Below are 23,915 nucleotides of genomic sequence, written 5' to 3'. Positions count from 1 at the left end.
TTGATTTACCTGTGGGGCTCCGTACAAATACAAAACCAGTGCTTCGTTTTTGGGGATGACGCACCAAGCTTTCTGCCATGGTTTTGTCTTCTCTAAATATTGCAGGAAGCCACAGATAATGCTGTTTCCAGAGACCTCAGCGGCCTCAATCTACACAACAAATGACAATCATGCTGGTTATTCCTTTAATGTTTTCAGGATGTAAATGCATTTGTTCATTATATTATTACTATAATACGACTTTGAGTGATTCTTGTTGATCTGAAGTTCTCATTAACTGCCCATGTAACCTACAGTAGAACTGTATATTGCTCAGGATACAGTACACTGGGGCTTGAGGGTCCCTGGTTTGGTTTTTTTTATTTTTTGTTTTCTTTTTTTCTTAGATTTTATTGTAAATCTTTTTGATGAATGAAACTCATCAAAACACATGACATTATTTTATTTATTTTTAAATGATTTGCCTTGGGATCATTCATGATGGGAAGGTTCTATAAAAGTGTACATTTTATTATTATTATTATTATTATTATTATTATTATTATTATTATTATTATTATTATTGTTGTTGTTGTTGTTATTACTAGTGTTATTATTATTATTGTTGTTATTACTAGTGTTATTCACTAACCAGAATGTTGTAAAAAGTCAAGCACTCACCAGGTATCTGCTGTTAAGCTTATATATTTATTATTATCATAATCATAAAAAACAATGAAGCAAATTCATGCAGACGCGTTGCGGCCACTGGCCTTCATCAGTGCAGTAACATAATTTAAATCAAGTACATACAGGTGAGACATTTATATGTCTAAAACATTAATTATTCAATGATCCTTCAATAAAGCAATAACAATCAATACTTTAAGTGCCCAATTCAAACTATGTAAATACAAAACAAAAATATTTTATTATTAAAACATACAGGCCAGCACCAAAATATGTATATTCAGGTCTAGTCTGTTGTAAAATTACAAACTAGCACACAAAATCATAACAGACCACTAGATGCAACAACAATTGATAAGATTATAAAAAAGATGTAAGCAACAGTCTATTTGTTGAAATGCCCTTGTGGTCTGTGCTATGTGGGTAAGACCATTAGGGAATTGAAAACGCGTATAAGTGAACATAAAAGCGCTATTAGGAATAATGACATCCGATCAGCTGTAGCGAGACATTTTAATGAACAACAACATAGCGGTTGTACTCTCAGATTTATAGGGATTGAAGTGGTTAATACCCCACGTCGAGATGGAGATCGTAATAAACTGTTACTACAAAGAGAAGCCTCTTGGATACATACTTTGCAAACTGAATCTCCTGGTGGTGTGAACGAGGAGCTGTTGTTTACACCTTTTTTTATAATCTTATCTACTGTCGTTGCATCTGGTGGTCCGTTATGATTTTGTGTGCTAGTTTGTAATTTTACAATAGACTAGACCTGAATATACATGTTTTGGTGTTGGTCTGTACGTTTTAATAATACAATATTTTTGTTTTGTATTTACATCGTTTGAGTTGGGCACTTAAAGTACTGATTGTTATTGCTTTATTGAAAGATCATTGAATAATTCATGTTTCAGACATATAAATGTCTCACTTGTATGTGCTTGATTTAAATTATGTTACTGCACTGACGAAGGCCAGTGGCCGCAACGCGTCTGCATGAATTTGCTTCATTGTTTTTTATGATTATGATAATAATAAATATATAAGCTTAACAGCAGATACTTGGTAAGTGCTTGACTTTTTACGACATTCTGTATATTTACTTGAGTCTATAGCACACCGTCAATACAAGAACATTGCTCTTTTAGCGTGCTCCTATTTATTCAATGACCACCACACACCCAAAGATAATATTTAAATCAGAACAGGGTATGGATAATCCATGATGTATTTTAACACACATTTTAAACTGGAAGTCCTTATTTTGAGTGCAAAGGCACATTTTCAGTAAAGGAATAAAACAATGTGAATGGTCTTAATACCACAAAGAAACCACTTTAGGTTGCAGGTGGGATCAGTTAATGTATTATTTTATATCAATACAATGGTTTCATTCCAGACGATCTAGCGGCCTGAAAAGCTGAATGTCTACACGGTCTTGTTCTAAAACTTGTTCCATGTAGAAATCACACACACACGCACACACGCACACAAGGAATTGCCTTCCATGGCTTCTGACATGACTGAACATGGTTTTACCCAATTTGGAATGTCCAATTATGTTTTTTCTCCTCACCGCAGCGAGTTCCCACACAGCACAGATGTTCTGAGGGCGTGTGAGCATCCTCCGATCTCACAAGCCTAAAGCCAGAATTGTTTTTATGCCAAGCAATCCAGAGCAGAGGTGGTCAGGCTACCAATCACAGAGAACAGAGATCAGTCCTGCTTTTGATCCACTCATTTTATCCATGAATGTGCTCAGTGTCTGGCCAGTAGGGTTCGCTGTTGCGCAATGAGGAGAATGAGTACCTACCGGTTTCCCATCTCCCACCCCGGGAGGGTCAGAGCCAATGTGACGCCCCCTTCAGAGTCCCCAGCAAAGTTCGGCCTCTTTGCACAGCCTGGTCAGGCAGAGGTGCACTGATTCAATGTGTCTGTGAGGTGCTTAAATTGTTCTGCCTTTAATTCAAACTATTTACACCAACATATGCTACATTTTAAACTAACACTGAAAATCTGGAGAGGAGAACAGGTAAGCAGGTGACACTATCACTGCTAACCAAGATCACTGTTTTTGAAAACATGAATAGCTTAGCAGTGAGTGTTTTCCAGAGTTCTGCAGCATCCTACTTCATACCTCCAAAATTCCTTTCTTCTTACTGTCATTCTTCTCCTCGCTGTCGGAGCGTCCCATTAAAATTAAGTAGCAGTCTTTGCAAACTTTGTTGATTTTATTGTTGTCGTACTCCAACGGAACTTTGTGGTCTGAGCATTTCCAGCACACAACCTGAAATCAAACAAAGCACAATGGTCAAAATACATTTACGGTACACCACTTAAAATACTGCAAAATAATTCTACATTGGACACACCTCCAGTGATCCCCACAATTCCCTAGAACAGTTCCCAGTCTCCCAGGTTGATTACAGGAGGTCAGTGAGGTGCACATGTTATTAGGGGGGGTGCTGATACCTTTCAGAAGTATTTATCGGCAGTTATTAAATAAATCAAAACATACCTATTTATTAATGTGTTGATTTAAAAACAAGAAAAGTGGAGAACCAATCAATGGCTTAACCATGTTTTAAAAGCCAGTTGGAAGTGAATTCTCCTCTCATCTGGGGTACTGACATTTTTACTGACATACCGACAGGGCTGGATTAACGCATAGGCAAACTAGGCATTTGCCTGGACTCACTGACATTCGAACCAAGGCATGTATCTCAAAATCAAATTGTTCTGACAGGTGTTACGCAGATTTCTGTAACATTACCACATAGAATTCTGTATCCCCACATTATTCCATGCTTGTGCAGATGCAGTTTTTAAAAGATCGCTGGACGTGCACGCGTGATATTTCTGTGCCCGAGCCCCGTTGTGTTCTCCATTGATTTCTGCTGCAGCTTGCAACAGATATTGTAAACAAGACAAAACTAATTATGTGGCAAAATAAAATAGCACATTTAACACCACTGATTTTTTTTTTAACTTTATAAATTTAGTCGTCGCCAATTTTTTAACCCGAATTTTGTATGCCCAATTATTATCTGTATCCTCGGCAACCCCCTGCGGACTCGGGAAACGGCGGCTGGAACACGCATCCTCCGAAATGTGCTCCTGCCAATCCGTTATTTTTCACACTGCGGATCCACAGCGAGGCCACCAGACCTATAGTGCCGGAGGACAACACAGATCTGGTGGCTCCACTGCAGAATCTTATACAAACTTTTTTTCTTTTAAAACACATTTTCATTGTATTACATGTAAATACTGTTCAGAAACATCAAGCGTTCATGTACAGAGACATGTTTAATTTTCTTTCAGATTCATTCAAAATAACTTCAAACTGAGAATTATGCCTGTTGTAAAGGGGTGGAGGGCTAGTTATAAAGGCTATAATGTATATAGAGGTGTGTATTGTATGTGTGTGTGTGGCTGTTTGTTCAGGGTTGGGGGGCCTGCAAGTGTATGCTTGCCTAGGGCCCAGTGATGGGTTAATCTGGCCCTGCGTACCGTAGCTGTAAACTAACATTGTCAGTAAAAATGATAACATCATTTACCTAGTTCAACCCTCACATGGAAAATATTCCCCATCAAAATTGACATTTTTACCACCTTCTTTCTCACCACGTGGGGCTACATGAGTTACACAGCTCTTCCTTTGCATGCACACATCACCTGCTCTGGAAACCCTTTCTACATCACATGTAGTTTTCATGCATCATCAACCACAAATAGAGGAAACACCTCCACAGAATTGGTCCACCATAGCTGGAACGACCCTTAGGTAGTGATCGGTTATACAGCATATTGTATGCAAAATGGAGTTTCCCAATACCCATACTTTTGACCAACAAAGCAACTTTGAAAGTAAACTTTATTAACAAATATTTTGGGCTATTTTTCACTGATTTAGGTTTAATTATACCCTTTGAAGAACACCAATAACAATAATAAAGGAATTATGAACACAATATTTTTGTGCAACGAAACATGAAACAATTGTGTGTTTTTCTGGACCTCGAGAACTGAAAATTGACTGCAGATTTTAACAGTGGCTAAAAAGGCAGACTGCTTTAACACCCTTTGCATGAGTTGTGTCTAACTTGGCACTGCTGTCTTGGTTTCTTAGTTTAAACTTCCAATTGTAATGCTCTTGACAGAAAATAACCCCCTGATGCTTGTCTCCAAACCCTTTGTGTTGTATTGTACCTGGAACTGGGCTAAACCACCTGGTTTGTAACATTCTGGTTCTGTGGAAACTTGGATACATTGATAACACAGATGATTTTTGTCTTTTTTTCTGTTTTAATAGACTGCTGTTTTTCCCCATAGCACTCATGTTAAAGCCAGCCACAATTTCAATGCTACCTACATAAGAGAGTTATAGACAAAGATCAAATGCTCAGAACTATCATTTTTCAAGCTAGCCATGGGACAAAGAAAGGTCTTTCTGACTATCCAAACTTCCACCCATAGCATTTATGGGGGGCAACTGGGCTTTGAATGATCACACTTTATAAAAGTTTCCCCATAGTAAACAAATCGCAGTGAAAGCAGATAAAGCATTGAGAAGCAATGTAAACCGCAGAGAGGTATGGTAAAGCATATTTAAAAAAAAAAAAAACATGGTTAACTAATCCTTATAAAGGTTTCCCCATAGTAAAACAATAGCAAAGAGTAATAAAGCACAGTGAAAGCATGGTAAAGTAAGGATTGTAAAGCACAAATAGGTATGACAAAGCATATTAATAAACATGGCAAACCAGGGTATAAACATGTTAGTAAGAGCCCTTGGCAGCGCCGCTGTACTCACATATCCACATGCTCTGCAGTGATGTCTCCTCCTGGTCAGCGCGTTGAAGGGCTCCTTGCACTTCATACACATGGTCACTTCGTTGTCTCGTATCCAGCGCGGGGCTCTTTTCCCCAGCTCTGCAGTCTAAGAAGAAAACACTTTGCCATCAGCTGAATTCAATCTGTAGTTTAACACGTGTTACACAGAGTCACAAATCCATTGGGTGACTTGTCAGTGTAAAATTAGTTGTGTATTTACATGATGCAATAAAACACAGGAGGTGGTTTGAGTTTTCATAACGGCTACTGTGTGTTTTACATATTACGAAAAACTGTAACACAAGATTATGTCTATGAAACTTCGCAAATATGACAGTCAGAGGGAATACAAGTAAAGAAAACAATGCCTACTCCACAGCATCTCCTCCTCAACCGGACACCAAGCCACACTATCTGCTACTCGGGTGGAGATATGCAAATTGGCTTAATATTAAATATTAGCTCTTAAAGGAGTAGGCTATGCATTAGACAGAGAATAAATACAGTATCACAATGCTTTCTGTCATGCTTCTCCATTCTGCTGTCAAGCATCTGATCAGGAAATGCTTTTGGTACATTAAGTTTATTATTATTTGTTTATTTAGCAGACACTTTTATCCAAGGCAACTTACAGAGACTAGGGTGTGTGAACTATGCATCAGCTGCAGAGTCACTTACAATTACGTCTCACCCGAAAGATGGAGCACAAGGAGGTTAAGTGACTTGAGGTTAAGTCACAGGGTCAGTGGCTGAGGTGGGATTTGAACTGGGGACCTCCTGGTTACAAGCCCTTTTCTTTAACCACTGGACCACACAGCCTCCTATATTATTATTAAACCTGTGCAATAAAAAGCAAACAGAAACTGAAGACTTACCGAAACTTCAAGAGGGTGCTCCTCCAGTTCCTTTGCTATGGCCATTTTGAAGGTCTCGTTCTTTTTATTAAAGATATCTATTGTTTTCTGGAAGGCCTACAAACACAAGGAAATTGCCTAATTTTAATATTCAGTAAAGCAGCACACTCTGTATTTATATACTGGCACAGGCCTGCAGTGGCTGCTCTTCATTTAAACAATGTGCTGATGAGAGGACAAACAAGGCTGGTTTGAAGGTGATAAACACTTACACCCAGTATGGTATAACACACAGCAATCAAACAACCTTGCAGCTCAGTTTCATATATTTAGAATCTGAAAATATAAAGATGCACTTTCTGCTGTTGACTTATTTCGATCAAACTGATCCTGACTGAGTTTTAATGGAGGCAATGGATGAAAGAAAACATTAAAATACCTACCTTTATCCAGTCGATTTTGTCTTGTTCAGAGCTAGAATTGTAAAAGAGATATTCATTAATAATCAAGAGACAACAAACACAAATACTACAAGTGAACGAACTTGACACTGACACCGACATTTACATTGAACTTTGAATTTTTTTTGAAAAACTACAAATACATTGAACCATTAGCTGTCATTTGCTCAGCAGTTACATCTAGCAAGATTACATTTTCTAACCCATTCCTGTGCCACTTTAAAATGTCAGTGTTCAATAGTATATTGCAAGCTCTGTCTTTAATGAAGTTGTAAAGGGTGCAGCTCCAAAAACAAGTTGTTAGTGTTTATAAAACCTGGTAAGAGACCACATACAGGAACATTCCACCAAAGGGTCATATTCCAATGCTGTTGGTTTCCACTTATGACTGCTTTAACCTTTTTCTTTCTTGGATATGCCTGCAGTGGTAGCTGGTGTTGGTTCTCTTGGTAGTTTTGACCTTGCCTTGCCTTCTGATTCCCCTTTGGTTGGTTTCTGTATCTGAGTGTTCTGTCAACTACCTTCTACCCAAGTCATGATACCAACCTACAATCTAGGGGTTTCTTGGATTAAAAGGTTTCAAATACACAGATTAAGTGACTATGTTTCTATATCAGGTTTTAAACTTCACTTTGCATCAAAGTCACTGAGAAAGACTTTTGTCAGTGAATTTATCAAGCTTCTTTGAATATTTCTAAATTCCTCACTGTTGAGTGTTTAATAGTTATGGGTGATCATCCTACTTTTCATAGCAGCCTTTCGCTAACCCGAACCAAGCAGTGATTATGAAATGCAAGCAGCTGCACCAAACAAACTTCCATTTGTGAAAAATCGATGTCACTTTTTTTTAATTAATTTTTTATTTAATATACTTATACAAACAAACAGAAAATATAAAGACTAAACAATGTCTTTTTTAGTGCTGTACAGATCAGTACCCAGAATACATCACTGATCTGAACGTGGTCTGGTCCCAGCTGGTTTGGATTAGAGAGACACGATGTACAGTCCCTTATAAAAGTTTGCCATAGTAAAAGCAAAGCAAAGTGTATGAAGCACAGTGAATGCATGGTAAAGCAGTATGGTAAAGAATATAAAAATCATGGCAAGCTATAGTAAATGCATAGGCAAAGCATGGGAAAAGTGCAACATTACAGTGCAAAAATACTGTGGTAAACGTTTCTACAGGAGTACATGTGAGGTCGTCTCGGTTGCTTCTCACCTGGCCTGGAGCTCCAGTGTCCGCTCCTTCCCAGACACCTGGAATGTGTGTGGATAGTCTTCATTCAGGGTCTCCAGCACCTTCATGCCATCAATGCCCACCCTGTTCCGGACGGTGAACTTCTGTCCCACTAAGCTGAACTTTGGCACACAGTACAGCAACATGTTGTTAAACTGCGAGGAGAAAGCAGAAACAAAACCTTCAATAAATTGTCTCACAAATTAATAATTTTTCATGATCCTATTAAGGTCTGACTTGGCAGAAGCACACATCCTTGGTGTTCTTGAATCCGTTAATTAAGCATCTCAGTCCGAGGTCTGCAGGTTCACCCTTTTTGGGGTCGCATGCAGCCTGTGGTCCTCAGGTTTCACACCGCTGGTTTACTGTGCAGCCTTAAACATGATATTGCAATGACCCCTTTCTACCAGCAGATGGATCTCAATTCACTCATAGTCAATTATAGAAGCTGCAGCTCTTCACTTTTTAGAAGATGTGTTCAAAGGGAATCCGGTCAAAGCAGAGGCACAGTTGCAAGTAGCAACTTCTGAACTAATACTAATACAAAGAGATATGATAAACACACCTGTCATGAATTTGGGCTACATACAAGGGCTTTGTTAATTTCAGTAAACAGTTTTCCGGAGTCCCTGCCAAACCAGGGTGTATGTCTTGATTACAGACTTACCAAGAACAGGTATCGTTCCTGGGCGGAGGTGTTGCGGGCTGCAAGCTTCTGGATCTGTCCTTCTTTAATTAACTCATTGGAAGGGTTGACTATGTCCTCCTCATCACCCAGCATCTCGTACACCTCCAGAAGCTTCTTCAGATTCTCCTGTGAGTGAAAGAATATCAGTCCTGGGTGCTCCTCACACTCCCTGTGTCACTCAGGACAGGGGTAAGCCTGGGTGCTCCTCACACTCCCTGTGTCACTCAGGACAGTGGGTAAGCCTGGGTGCTCCTCACACTCCCTGCGTCACTCTGGACAGTGGGTAAGCCTGGCTGCTCCTCACACTACCTTCATTTCAGTGGAAATACTGCGTTCTCCACTCACTGACTCACTGTGTGACCCTAAGCAAGTCACTTAACCTCCTTGTGCTCCGTCTTTCGGGTGAGACATTGTTGGACGTGAATCTGCAGCTGATGCATAGTTCATAGACCCATGTCTCTGTAAGTCGCCTTGGTTAAAGGCATCAGCTAAATAAACTAATAATAATAGTAATTATAGTTTTAATAAAGTTTTGTCGCTTATTAACATGTTGCGATCTTTTTTGTACATTATGCTTGTAAATTAAAAATTAAGGCTTTTAAAAGGCCATTTAGTTTCACATAAAAAAAACAACATAAAATTAAATCAATTTTACTATTAATACGTTTCTCAGTTGTGATTGAGATACACGAATGGCTTAACAGATATCATTGGAATTGCAGAGCAGAGTATAGAAGTCGGGGTAGAATACAGAAAATCAGAAGCCCTAGTTATTTATTACTGATCTGTATTTTTATTCTATCTGGGGTTTTTTTTAATAAAAAAAGAATGCACTCACTGATTTTCGAATTGCGCTATTTGAGTGCGTGGCAGCAGTAGCAATAATTTCAAGCGACTCTGGAAAAGATTAAAAACAACAGATTTGGTTCAAACATGAGCTAACATTTAAATAAAACAAAATGAAGAATTAGAGGTACAATCAGCAACCAAATTCCTAATCTAATCCTGGACAGGCAACTAACAACAAAAATTAATGCATTGCAGGAATAGAAATTGCATAGCAGTTTAACCCATTCCAGGTTTTAATACAAGCTTGATTAACCACAGTGTAGAGGTAACAAGCTCAGGTGTGTCTTAATAAACTCACAGTGAAACCAGGAATGGATCACACTGCTAAACTAACACAGAGATTAAAATGTCCAACAAATTACAAAGTAACCTGTGTTCAAATTAAGACAATGGCACTTCATGATTTTTTATTTTATTTAGTATAAATATAAAATATTTATTTGAAATACTTTTGAGTGTTTAACTTACGACTAAAATATTTAATTGCCACTCACAGACCCCGATAAGTTAGCTTAGGTTAATGCCGTTTAATATGGTGTCTGAAACCAGACATTACCTCATGCAACTGACTTAACCAACATCCTTTTCAGCGCTGTAGAAATTCACCCCCAGAAATAGCGACACTGAGTGGGAGGTATCTGATAGACTGACATAAAACAACCCTGCAAGACCTGAGAACCACAGCACCACAGCCAGCCCTGTGCGAGGAGAAGATGAGGCAAGACTGTGAAGATCAGACACAGCAGAGGCAGGACTGTGAATATCAGGCACAGCGGGGCAGCTGTGAAGATCAGGCACAGCTGGGCAGGGCCGTGAAGATCAGGCACAGCAGAGGCAAGACTGTGAAGATCAGGCACAGCAGAGGCACGACTGTGAAGATCAGGCACAGCAGACACAGGGCCGTCAAGATCAGACACAGGGCCGTCAAGATCAGGCACAGCAGAGGCAGGACTGTGAAGATCAGGCACAGCAGAGGCAGGACTGTGAAGATCAGGCACAGCGGGGCAGGACCGTGAAGATCAGGCACAGCAGAGGCAGAACTGTGAAGATCAGACAGCAGAGGCATGACTGTGAAGATCAGGCACAGCAGAGGCATGACTGTGAAGATAAGGCACAGCAGAGGCATGACTGTGAAGATCAGGCACAGCAGAGGCAGGACCGTGAAGATCAGGCACAGCAGAGGCAGGACTGTGAAGATCAGTCGCTACAGAGGCAGAACTGTGAAGATCAGACAGCAGAGGCAGTACTGTGAAGATCAGGCACAGCAGAGGCAGGACTGTGAAGATCAGGCACAGCAGAGGCAGGACTGTGAAGATCAGGCACAGCAGAGGCAGGAACGTGAAGATCAGGCACAGCAGAGGCAGAACTGTGAAGATCAGTCGCTACAGAGGCAGAACTGTGAAGATCAGACAGCAGAGGCAGGACTGTAAAGATCAGGCACAGCAGAGGCAGTACTGTGAAGATCAGGCACAGCAGAGGCAGGACTGTGAAGATCAGGCACAGCAGAGGCAGGACTGTGAAGATCAGGCACAGCAGAGGCATGACTGTGAAGATCAGGCACAGCGGAGGCAGGACTGTGAAGATTATTATTATTATTATTATTTATTTCTTAGCAGACGCCCTTATCCAGGGCGACTTACAATTGTTACAAGATATCACATTATACAGATATCATATTATTTTACATACAATTACCCATTTATACAGTTGGGTTTTTACTGGAGCAATCTAGGTAAAGTACCTTGCTCAAGGGTACAACAGCAGTGTCCCCCACTGGGGATTGAACCCACAACCCTCCGGTCAAGAGTCCAGAGCCCTAACCACTACTCCACACTGCTGCCCTAAGATCAGTCGCTGCAGAGGCAGAACTGTGAAGATCAGACACAGCAGAGACACGACTGTGAAGATCAGGCACAGCAGAGGCAGAACCATGAAGATCAGGCACAGCAGAGGCACGACTGTGAAGATCAGTCGCTGCAGAGGCAGGACTGTGAAGAAAAGGCACAGCAGAGGCAGGACTGTGAAGATCAGGCACAGCAGAGGCAGGACCGTGAAGATCAGGCACAGCAGAGGCAGGACCATGAAGATCAGGCACAGCAGGGGCACGACTGTGAAGATCAGTCGCTGCAGAGGCAGGACTGTGAAGAAAAGGCACAGCAGAGGCAGGACTGTGAAGATCAGGCACAGCAGAGGCAAAGATGTGAAGGTCAGGCACAGCAGAGGCAGGACTGTGAAGATCAGGCACAGCAGAGGCAAGACTGTGAAGATCAGGCACAGCAGAGGCATGACTGTGAAGATCAGACACAGCAGAGGCAGAACTGTGAAGATCAGGCAGATCTGGAAGATCTTCACCTCTGATCTTTCAAAGGAGGCAGCACCAACCTTTCCATTGTGAATCACAGTCTGTGGACTGCTAGTTACATTGAAGCCTGTGTTTATTTATAGCCTCCTGAACCCAGTGGTACACCAGCTCTTTATTGAATGACACCTTGAATAAGCAGCCACAAATGGGTTAGCCCCTCCAGTGACTGCAGGTTAATTCAGGTTTTACTGTACGCTAGTAAGTCAGTTCTGTAGTTTGCAGTTTCTGAGTTTTTACAACTCAATCAAAGTAAAACCAAGATAAACTAAACTGGCTAGGCAATCCTTAAAATTGTGGTTTGTTGGGTAGGTAAATAGAAAATACAGCAAAGCTCTGTCTAATCCAGCCCCTTTACAAACTGGCATTCTAATTCGGCATGATTTTGGGGTCCTGACCAAATCCCTATTGAAATGAATGGTGTGATTCTCCTCTACAATCCGGAACCTGTGTTCTGGAATGTAAATATGGCTGTGCAATCCAGCACAGGGTCATGTGATTTCTCTTTTATAAACTGAAGACTAGTATAAAACAAACTAAATAAAAAAAAAACACACTCACATTAATCTAAAGTTTACAAAACAAATTATGGCGTATGATGAATTCTAACATTTTCACATAGCACTGCTTCAGAATACACAATACCAAAGCCTGAATGATGTGGTTTAATCTCTGTAACAGACAGCATCAAACACACTGTGTATATTCCACTGACCTAAACAGTGTTGGATATAAATATTCTGACATTGGTTAAATCATTCAAATAAAGGGACTTTGAGAAAACAAACATCTATTACAGAGCATTTGTCTGTTTAGTATATTTGTCTTAAAGTAACTACATGTATTATTTAAATGCTGGTGGCTACTCTTTAGATACATTTAATGTTAATAAGGAAATATTGGCAGGTATTTATTCAATTGATTTAAACAACAACACATCCTAATACCATCGCTATAAAATTCTGAAGTTTTGTATATTCTAAAAGAAAGAGATGCACTGAAGGAGCTTGCTAGCACTGTTAGGATTGTAGGTATTAGTCCTATTTGGATTGTTTCAGTCCTGGTGGTATTAAGATCTATTCCCTGTGGGTAATAAGGAGTGGTATCGGGCTCACTCTCTGCGTCCTTGCGGTCTGAGGACTCCTGCGGCAGTTTCTTCAGGTAGTCCTTGAGCAGCATCTCGTAGCGCGGCACTCTCTGCACCGGCTCCAACATGTGGTGCTGCAGGGTCAGGCTCCCACACACCTCCTGCTTCTGCAACACAACACAGCAGAGCTGCCGTCAGCACAGGATAAAACACTGGACGCCTTCCGACAGCACAGGACAAAACACTGAACACCTTCCGACAGGACAGGATAAAACACTGGACACCTTCAGACAGCACAGGACAAAACACTGGACACCTTCCGACAGGACAGGATAAAACACTGGACACCTTCAGACAGCACAGGACAAAACACTGGACACCTTCCAACAGCATAGGACAAAACACTGAACACCTTCCGACAGGACAGGATAAAACACTGGACACCTTCCAACAGCATAGGATAAAACACTGTACACCTTCCGACAGGACAGGATAAAACACTGGACACCTTCAGACAGCACAGGATAAAACACTGGACACCTTCAGACAGCACAGGACAAAACACTGGACACCTTCAGACAGCACAGGACAAAACACTGGACACCTTCAGACAGCACAGGACAAAACACTGGACACCTTCCAACAGCACAGGATAAAACACTGGACACCTTCAGACAGCACAGGATAAAACACTGGACACCTTCAGACAGCACAGGACAAAACACTGGACACCTTCAGACAGCACAGGACAAAACACTGGACACCTTCCAACAGCACAGGACAAAACACTGGACACCTTCAGACAGCACAGGACAAAACACTGGACACCTTCAGACAGCACAGGACAAAACACTGGACACCTTCAGACAGCACAGGACAAAACACAGGACACCTTCAGCCTGACACGTGGGAGAAGAATCCCAGAAGAGTTACTAGCCTCAGGGTTCATTAATTTAATCTTCATCTCATACAGTAGGGCCTGCCAGAACTCCACCCCCGGCCCCCACACATACACACACAACATACTAACTAACTGGAATTAAAGGTCCAATTAAGACAAGTAGTTACCTCATTAGTCCATGTTGACAATTTTATTAGCTTTATGGGCTTTTCTTTTTAAAAAAAATGCAGGCTACATTTTGTTTCTCTGAAATAATTCAGAGATTGCATATGGTATTCATACCCCCTGCTGCTGCAGGTAGTAGTGGGAGGATATTTGTTTAGTACTGGCCAGAAAGCATCAAGGAGGGAGGATACTTGTGTGTCTGTCTAAATTGTACTGAAGGTTAACCTACATAAAGATGGAGTAAAAAGTCACCCAAGGAATAATCTGAAATGACTGTGGGACACTGCAGCTTTTACAGCCATGTGCACTGGGTTTTATGCAGTCATTGTAACAACAATAGTTTTGCAGTGGTCTGTCACTGTACCTGAATGTCCTGTATGATTGTTTTGCAGTGGTCTGTCACTGTACCTGAATGCCCTGGATGATGGTTTTGCAGTGGTGTGTCACTTTACCTGAATGTCCTGGATGATGGTTTTGAACTGCGGAGACCTGTCTGTCCAGACCTTCAGAAGCTCCATGGCCTGCTCGAAGTTCTTCACATATTCTCCGTACATCTTCAAAAAGGGGGTCAGCTTCTGAAGGATGTCACCTAGCCGTGGTGTCGAGGTCCTACACATGAATCAGACATGAATATAACAATAACTTATAAAGCTGTATTTTTTTTTCCGGTTATCTGAGATTTCATGATTTCCGTGAAATTTACCCATTGCTGTTAATATGTAGTATCCTATGAAAATTGACTGAAACAATAGTGTAAATATACATATTTTTTCCCCCCCACTTAAAAGTACAGTGAATGTTTGCCTTTTGGACGCACTATCTGTGCATTTAGAACCTGGCAGCCAGTTTAGTTTGCTTCCAGTAAATGACTGAACACACTGCATAGACAGGCACGATTTCTTCAAGTGAAAAAGACACCAGCTGCATCAAAAGATGATAAATATTTCTGCTAAAGATCGCTCTGTCCAGTACAAGAAAGGGGACATTTCACGTGTCTGTTGTAATTATGACATTTATTTATGTTTTTATTTTGTTTGATAATTTACTGATGGTTAAAATAGAATGTCTTTAAAAGGTGGACAAAAAAACCCTGAAATATTCTACAATTTAGTATTTACTGTTTTTCAGGTAAGCATTTAAATAGTTATGAACATTTGTTGTTGTATAATAGCTCTAGAGACAATTTTGAATTTTGAATGTGACATCAAACTTTTTTCTGCTTTAATAAATATTACATTTAAATCATTAAAGATCTTCAAATACCTATTTTTAGACCGTGAAATAAGCAATTTTTACCATGAAAATAACACAGCCCTAACAATAACATAATGGCATCTATCCTAATGTCTATTGCATATTCTAAACCCTTTCATCTTGGATATATTTACATATTACAACTTAAAAACATGGCCAGGGTTTGTCTCTACTGTGGAAAGCATGCCTGTGCTAACACAACTTATCCCCATCTTGATGTTTCTGTGATGCTCTCTGCAATGCCATGGATCCAGCACTTGTTCTATTTCATACTAGATCGCCTTGACTCCGCCAGAGAGTAAGTAAATAAATACTGAAGCCTGCAGTGCCTGAGATTCCCAGTAGATCTCCCATCCAAGTACTAACTAGACCAGCCCTGCTTAGCCATGGATGGAAATAAGACTCTGATTGCATAGCAGTTTGGTCCACTCCTGGTTTCACTATTATGAGTTTAAGATGACACACCTGAGCTTGTTACCTATACACTGTGGCTCATCAAGCTTGTATTAAAACCTGGAATGGGTGAAACCGCTATGCAATAGGAGTCTTATTTCCATCCCTATTAGCTTCTGGAGATCAGATCTGTGGGAGTCAAGGCGGTCGGAGGTGTTCACACAGACCTGGTGGTCTCTCTTACCATTCACCCATCCGCTTCTCCAGCTCCGGTAACAGGAACTGCCCATGGAAGGCGTTGATGGAGGAGATGTTGGAGAAGATGTTTTTTACCACGTCCACTGGGAATGTACCCTTGTTGGCTTCTTCCATCAGTTTGGCACAAAATACCTGCGAGTGACACAGACGAAACAACATTGATGGGGGTGTCAGGAGGTCTGAACACTTCAAGATAATGACCACCAGGTAATGCGATTGATACTTTCCAACAACAGTATGTATAATCACTAAGGACTTTTTCTTTCTGATCTTGTCATTGTGGGTGGGGGGGTGTTTTCAGTGTGGGGTTTTGTGGTCCAAAACCCCCCCAAAAATCGTACCATTTACAGTTAACCCCTTTTGGTATCACTTCAAAAGGGACTGAACTTATAGTGACAATACACAAAGTTTACTTTATCAGGGGTTCACCAATGTTGATGCAATAAATGTGGCTGCTCAGAAGTACTTTATAGACTGTGTATTGTAATGATTATAAACAAGCTGGACAGGAGACCCCAACCTAGATTTCTTTTATTTGAATCTCTTTTTGTCGAGTTGGTCACAGTGTTACATTGGCCACTGACACATGGAGTAAACATTGTGGTTAACACAGGAAGTGCACAGCCAAGTGCAAACCGTTATTCGGACACACTGCTTTCTGGCACTCACTTGCCCCACCCACAGTACTTCTCTACTTCACTTCTTTAAGGAACCTCAGCTTTAAGTATTAACTTCATCCTCTTTGCATGCAATCATCAAGGAACTATGTGGTTACCTCTGCCATATCTCAGTGGCCTCACGTCAAAAAGTTGCAAGCGTAAATCCCCAGTATATATAGCCCAGTGTTAAACCATACATCAGCAAACATGTCGTTTTGTAAAGTTTATTTTTTACATTCCCTTGTGTGTTTCCAGATAGCCCAATACAACTTTGAAACGTTTTAAAAAGCAATAGAAATGTGTGTGTAGGGGCTCCCGAGTGGCGCATCCAGTAAAAGCACTCGCTAGTGTGCAGGATGCGCTCTATAGTCTGGACGTCGCGAGTTCGAGTTCGGGCTTGCCTGTAAGCTGCCCAAAAGCTGCATTGTCCTCCGACGCTGTAGCTCTTGGGTGGCTGCATGGTGAGTCCGCAGTGTGAAAAAAAGCAGTCGGTTGACGGCACACACTTCAGAGGACAGTGAGTGTTCGTCTTCGCCCTCCCGAGTCAGAGCAGGGGTGGTAGCGGTGAGCTGAGCTTCAAATCATAATTGGCCATTCCAAATTGGGAGAAAATAATAAAAATAATTGGCAACGACTACATTTATCGAAATTTATTGTAAATTTACGACTAAAAAAATAAATAAATGTGTGTGTGTCTGCAGTGTGTGTGTGTGTGTGTGCGAATAGTACACAGAAATGTACTGTCTATGTGTGTATCGGAGGAGGTTGTATTAAAATCTCGCAGGATTTTCTTTTTTTTCATACTTAATTTTATTTACATTAAAACATTGATCTTTTGCTGTGGCACATTTCCATTTTTTTATTTTATTTAAAAAATAATAATTTTCCAAAAGAGTCTTCACAGGCGCCCATTTTTACAGATTCCAGGCATACCTGTTTCTTAGGTTTGTCATACGGGGCAACCAAGCTGAACATTGAAATAAAAAATACAGATCAATATTTCGTTTTGATCTATTCTATATTATATATATATATATATATATATATATATATATATATATATATATATATATATATATATATATATTAAACTCATGCTACAGCTTTCAAATCATGTTATACTTGGATCCGAAGCCATGTTTTTAAAGACTTGGATTTTGTATTTCATAAAAGCAGTTTATGGTGTGGTGTAATAAATATGTCTACAGATTGAAAGTGGATTTTTATGTATATACTGTATATCTATAGTAGATGATGAGTCACTATTGCATGTCAGGAAGCTGGAAGTGTAAAACGGATCCTCAGTTGATATAGCTTTGTGGTAACTCATGAAACCACAAGCATTCACTGCAGCAAACTGTACAGCAACCCATTAGTTCAGGACAACATACCAAGGTTGTGCTTGTCAGCGTGTACCTTTCCCTGCTGTATAGTAACAGCAATAACAGGAATAGGAATAATGACTAACTAATCACCTGACTCTTTAAAAGATTAACCCAAGCACACCATGAATGAAACAGGATTGTAAACCAGGCCCTCCTGCACAGACACTGTGCTTGCTGTGCCACGTTGTACATATTTTGGTGTAATAAAACAAAAATGTGACTAATTCCATTAATTTATGGCATCATAGCCGGAAGCACTTATGCAATGCAGCCCTTTCCTAAGCACATAGTATTTTAAGAACATGGTATTTTGCAGGTATTTTTGCCCCTTTCAATGCAAGTTAAGTTGTGTGTAGGGTCAGGTGTCCCTTATTGTAGAAGAGACATCATCTTGTGTGGTTTGGGTGAGAGGTCAATGTAACGAAGCTGAGCGAAATAATGGCTGTTTTAACAAGAGACACCCTACGCACAAAGTATTCACTTATTATAAATCACAAAAACACAGATTGTACATAGGAACATACAAAAGTGTTACTGTTTTTTAACTTTAGAATTGTGCTGTTCTGTGCACAGGATGACATCTATACAGAAGATGTACTGAAATGAACAGTGATTGGTTGATTTCTTATACTATACAGTACTTTGTATTACAATACACTTAGACAAGGTCAATAATTAGACTGCTTTGTTTTGAGCACAGTGGCAGTCACCCAACAATAACCTGTTAATTACTATTGGCCCCTGCTCTTACGCGGTAAGTACTGTGTAATTACATGGAAACAGCCTTGAGAATGACAGCTTGTTGCCTGATGGAATTACATTAACTGCATGGTACAGTTCCATCACACAAATATCCACTTGTAGTTATTACAGTATGTGAGAGCAGGAACGATTGATTATTACCAAGTTACTATAGAGTTATGTAAGACCTGTAAGCTGATGGATCTCACCTGGTCTAGGAGGTTTACCCGGGTGACGTAAGCTCTTTCTGTTTGTAGAAGTTCCCTGGCGATCTTGTAAATTTTTTGTTCATTTGTTTCCTGAAAAAGAAAAGAACATCATTATTCTAACCACCAGCCACTTAGCTACTGCAAGCCCACTCAGATCAATTTATTCATGTTTGTAGTTCACCCTGAGTAATGTCAGCTTGAATTGCATAATTCAATGCTTGTATCTTCACTTGAAATCAAGGATTCCAGGAGGGACTTGTGTCTGAGGGAAGCACAAGGGTAGGGCTGTCACTGTGCACTAGATACATTTGTTACACAAAGCACTACTATGAGAAATTTAAAGTCAAAGGTTAACATAAGCTGAATATTACAGGTTAATGAGAATATGCTGTTAAATGTCACAAAAGTTTTAATGATTTAAACATTAAAATGTTGAATTCAGGTGGTTTCCAACAAACGGACACTCATGTAGTATGCCCTGCACAGACCCACTGACACATTCCAGTGGGAAGATTTCAGTTCCTGATATCTGTTCCGGTGCAACCAAAACATTTGGGTGTTTAACTCTTTAAATAAATATATTACTGTCCTTTATTGTAGACCCTGATATTCTTTGTATCAACTGGCTTGTACCAGATGGAAATGATGTCACATTAAATGTACTGTTTCCTGTTATATTATAAAATATACAGTGTAGGATGCTGTGTAAAATACAAGCTGATTTTCACACACTCCTGGTCAGAGCAGCCAGTAAGCCCACTTGTGGTACAGCTCTGACCTCTTGAGGGTGGAGATGTAGACCCGCAGTTACTAAATTCCATTGTGTTGTGTTTTGATTCACAAGACAAAAGCCTTCACAGAGACAGATCCCTTTTTTATCATGAATAACAAAGATACAGTAACTTATGGTCAGAAGTTAAACTTCTGTTGCAAGACAAATTATTGCAGAAGTATTTTCTCAATGAAATGTATAGGAGCGGATGGCGTTACGGATTCTGTCCCGTCAGTGATATGAGATGCCTGGCTCTTCTGCATAGCAGTTAAGGTGCTTGCTTGCAGTGTGCGGGGCTGGCGGGTCGCACCCAGCCCCCGCCCTGTAACAATGATATACAATTCCACTGCCGTTTGTAAACTTACTGTAAGCTGCTTATACATAACATCCTTACCACAACACAGAGGTAGAAACTGAGAGCAGAACAGCGCTCTACAGGTTCAGAGACCAGTCTCGTTCGCAGAGTACTTTACATGCTTCAAATCGTGTTGCTCACTTTATTATACAAGTATATCAGTGACACACATCCTGTCGGGTTTCTAAATACAAAATTACAGCTACCAGGAATATGATGTACATCACCATGATCTACTGTTTGCACATGTATGGACAGATGGTTGCTTCCATATCGCCCCAGCTTCTAATGATTTGTGCTAAAGAATCTTCCAAACAACTTTCATCACAATTAGACAAGAAGTTTGCAGGATATATTTTAAAGTGAGACATACAGAGAGACAGACAGACAGAGACATACATAGAGACAGACATACAGAGCGACAGACAGACAGACAGAGACAGACATACAGAGAGACAGACAGACAGACAAAGAGACAGACAGATAGATAGAGATACAGACAGACAGACAGACAGACAGAGACAAAGAGACAGACATACAGAGCCAGACAGACAGATAGCTAGACATACAGAGACAGATAGATAGACATACAGTCAGACAGACAGAGATAGACAAACAGATAGATAGACAGACAGAGGGACAGAGAGACAAAGACAGACATACAGAGAGACAGATAGACATACAGAGACAGAGAGAGAGAGACAGAGACACACAGACAGACATACAGAGCGACAGACAGAGAGACAAAGAGACAGACATACAGACAGATAGATAGATAGAGAGGCATACAGGGAGACAGACAAATAGACAGAGACAGAGAGACAGACAGACAAAGAGACAGACAAAGAGACATACAGAGAGACAGACAGAGGCGCAGAGACAGACATACTGAGATAGACAGACAGAGAGACAAAGATACACAGACAGAGACAGACAGAGAGGTTGGCAGGTTTCATTACAATTGGACAAGCAGTTCTCTAGAATATGTTAAAATGTTAGTGTTACTTACAGACAGCCTCCATACACCCCCAGATTCTGCAATACTCAATAACTCGTGTTTAAGAAGGTACTCAGCAAATGTCACCACTATTAGAAAAGAAGTTCTCTGGGTAAAGTAAAAATATGTGATATAGTCAAGCGGTCTGACAGAGAGACCTCAGCTTCTGATTCACTTAATAACTCAAATAATATTCTTCTCAAGGAGTATCGCACTACAGTCACAAGGCACCTAATATCTACAATATTTGTTCCCACTAATATTTTGGAGATCCACGAAAGTGCAGTAATTGTGTAATAATATTAAATGTCTACTGTACATAAAATACAACACTTGCATGACGAGGAAACAGTTCCATCAGAGTATAAAGATGGAATTTGATCATCTTTCTTTCGCTGGTTTGAAAGATCGTATTTGGGGAATTGCTCAGAATCTCCTACCTCCTTCAGTCCACATTAACACATAGATACCTGTCTCATTTATTCTGCTCTTTGATCTCTGTATGATGCTGATTCTATTTGTTTTCATTGTGTTGTTTGTACTTTGCAATTGTCCTTTCCACCAAGGACCCCCTTGTAAATGAGGCATCGGTCTCAATGGTTAAATCTCCTGGTTAAATAAAATAAACAGAAGACTTGACATTGTTTTTACACCAGGTTACCATCCAACTAAAAAGTTAATTATAAATAGCCAACTCAAAAATCTGTTATAAGAACAAAAATCGAATTTCTATATAATATAGTATCGTGGCACACCAAAACAAGCATGCTAGTAATTATACCGTACACCCCCTTACCAGCCATTCAGAAACAAAGCTGTGAAAAGCTATGCGTTTTTTTCCCCCGCCTAATACAAATTTGAACAAATGTTGCACTAAAAATAAATGACCATGATGCTATAGAGTAGAACTGATCTATGCGTACACTTCAAAAGCAAGTTTCTAAAATAAGCCTCTAGTGGAAAAAATGTGGTAAGTGGAGGCATCCTAAAGCTATGAGTACTACAAATCAACTGATAAAATAAAACTGTTCAATCTGCTGCTGTTGCCATGAAATACCACCTGCTAGTATAAATAGCTTCAGGCATCTTTAAGAACGTGACACAATATTATTGTTTTAATATTACACAATACTTTCAAATGAGGCCAGTGCTGTTCTACTTGAATAACATTATTATTATTATTATTATTATTTATTTCTTAGCAGACGCCCTTATCCAGGGCGACTTACAATCGCAAGCAAATACAAATACATTCAAGTGTTACAATATAAGTCATACAATATAATATAATAACTTACAATATAAGTCATACAATAACATGCACTAGGGTATATGCTGCCATTCATTTGCTTCAGTAGTTATTTGTTATCTCAGATTAACAGGCCACATTTTAGTTGCCTTGCAGAGTTTAAAAAACCTGTACTTCCTAATCTAACAGCCTGCAAGCAGTTGTGCTCTGTGAAGTGTTGCAGCTTGATCCAGATTTAGCCCAGCTGCACAGAAACGGGACTGATTTTTAAAGGCCTTGTGTATACCCTGTCAAGTTTCTCTGCATTTTGTACTGTTTTTCTACCAAAATGCACACACTATTTACAGTAGACTCCCATCAAATTCTGCAAAGACAAAATATGTTTCATCTTTTCTTTATTTCTATTATATACTTTCTTTTTTTTTCTTTTTTTCTAAACAGTGTACAACATTTTACAGCTATTTTTCCTCATCTAACATCTTGTCCCATGATGGCTAATGGAACACTGCTGCAGCAGGGGGATCCTGGTTTCATACCCTGTATTTTATTTTAACATAACAACAAAATATTGTACAGATAGTCTCATATATAAGCATTTCATTTCTATCATTATAAACATATTTGACAATCTTCATGTTTTCATTTCACAAAATCGATGGATTGTGAATGTCCAATAAATAACTAATATCGCTTCTGTTCAAATCTAGTTAAAAAAAGTATTTATTTATTTTTAATATAGCATTTAAAAAAATGTAAATATGGTAAATAGCAAACTAGGTTAGCAACACTAAATCGAAAGAAAAAAAAATCATTACATTTTTTGCCAGGGAAAGTTTGTCTTGAAATGCTTCTAAACAGTAAACTTCACTTTTTAAAACATCCCAACAAGTACTGTACATGCTTGACCACAGAAGTAGACTCAGAAATAACTTTAAATATTACACTATACGATATCTTCTAATCTCTAATACCTTTTTGTTGTTGTAACTTCACTAGATTGCTCCATTTAAATGTCAGGTTCATGCATTAAGAAAACAGCATCACATTTGCTAATTTACAAAAAACATAAATAATACCTTAAATTTAAAAGATTAGTCAATGCCAGAGGCTCTCTTGGCAGTCATTTATGTGTTTCTTTGTAACCAACAGAGGATCAGCTTTTCCCACAGCTAGCCAATCAGAAGTGATAGGGGTGGGACGTAAACACTTTTTTAAATATTTGTATGTAGGAGCTAGACTTCTGCAATTCAGTTTTCAGAAACTTGTGCCGGGCATCGGCGATACGAATTGCACACTCCTGCTGACAGTATAAAACATCCCTTTCACACTGGCATGATCTACCCGGGTCAGAACCTACCCGGTGTCATGCAGGTCGGGTACGCAATTTCACACTGCTTTTGATAAAGCAGGGTTGACAGACGCAAGTAAAATATGCGAGTATCAGTGCCCCGGAAGCAGCTTGTTACAGACGCTTCCATCCAAGCTTCTCTGGATTGAACTGTTTGCCCAGATGTTGATTAGAGAAAATGTT

At 39.8% G+C, this 23,915-nt stretch overlaps 1 protein-coding gene across 5 annotated transcripts in view; it reads right to left on the bottom strand.

The window, feature by feature from the left end:
- The window catches only part of LOC131737501 (FYVE, RhoGEF and PH domain-containing protein 4-like), a 138,982-nt gene that overhangs the window by 2,058 nt on the left and 113,009 nt on the right, over positions 1-23,915 (bottom strand). For all 5 annotated transcript variants that reach the window (XM_059026809.1, XM_059026810.1, XM_059026814.1 and 2 more), the window contains 12 exons: positions 19,012-19,101; positions 16,004-16,149; positions 14,565-14,721; positions 13,075-13,213; positions 9,590-9,648; positions 8,731-8,877; positions 8,046-8,218; positions 6,806-6,836; positions 6,384-6,479; positions 5,489-5,614; positions 2,810-2,959; positions 10-150 (listed from right to left, as the gene is read on the bottom strand). In XM_059026809.1, the coding sequence (XP_058882792.1) occupies positions 10-150; positions 2,810-2,959; positions 5,489-5,614; positions 6,384-6,479; positions 6,806-6,836; positions 8,046-8,218; positions 8,731-8,877; positions 9,590-9,648; positions 13,075-13,213; positions 14,565-14,721; positions 16,004-16,149; positions 19,012-19,101 (1,455 nt within the window). The remainder of the gene's footprint in view (positions 1-9; positions 151-2,809; positions 2,960-5,488; positions 5,615-6,383; positions 6,480-6,805; positions 6,837-8,045; positions 8,219-8,730; positions 8,878-9,589; positions 9,649-13,074; positions 13,214-14,564; positions 14,722-16,003; positions 16,150-19,011; positions 19,102-23,915) is intronic.

The sequence above is a fragment of the Acipenser ruthenus genome, chromosome 7, assembly GCF_902713425.1.
Source record: "Acipenser ruthenus chromosome 7, fAciRut3.2 maternal haplotype, whole genome shotgun sequence".
Classification (NCBI taxonomy): Eukaryota; Metazoa; Chordata; class Actinopteri; order Acipenseriformes; family Acipenseridae; genus Acipenser; species Acipenser ruthenus.
Note: the sequence above shows the minus strand (reverse complement) of the source record. Positions and strands in the feature narration are given on the sequence as shown.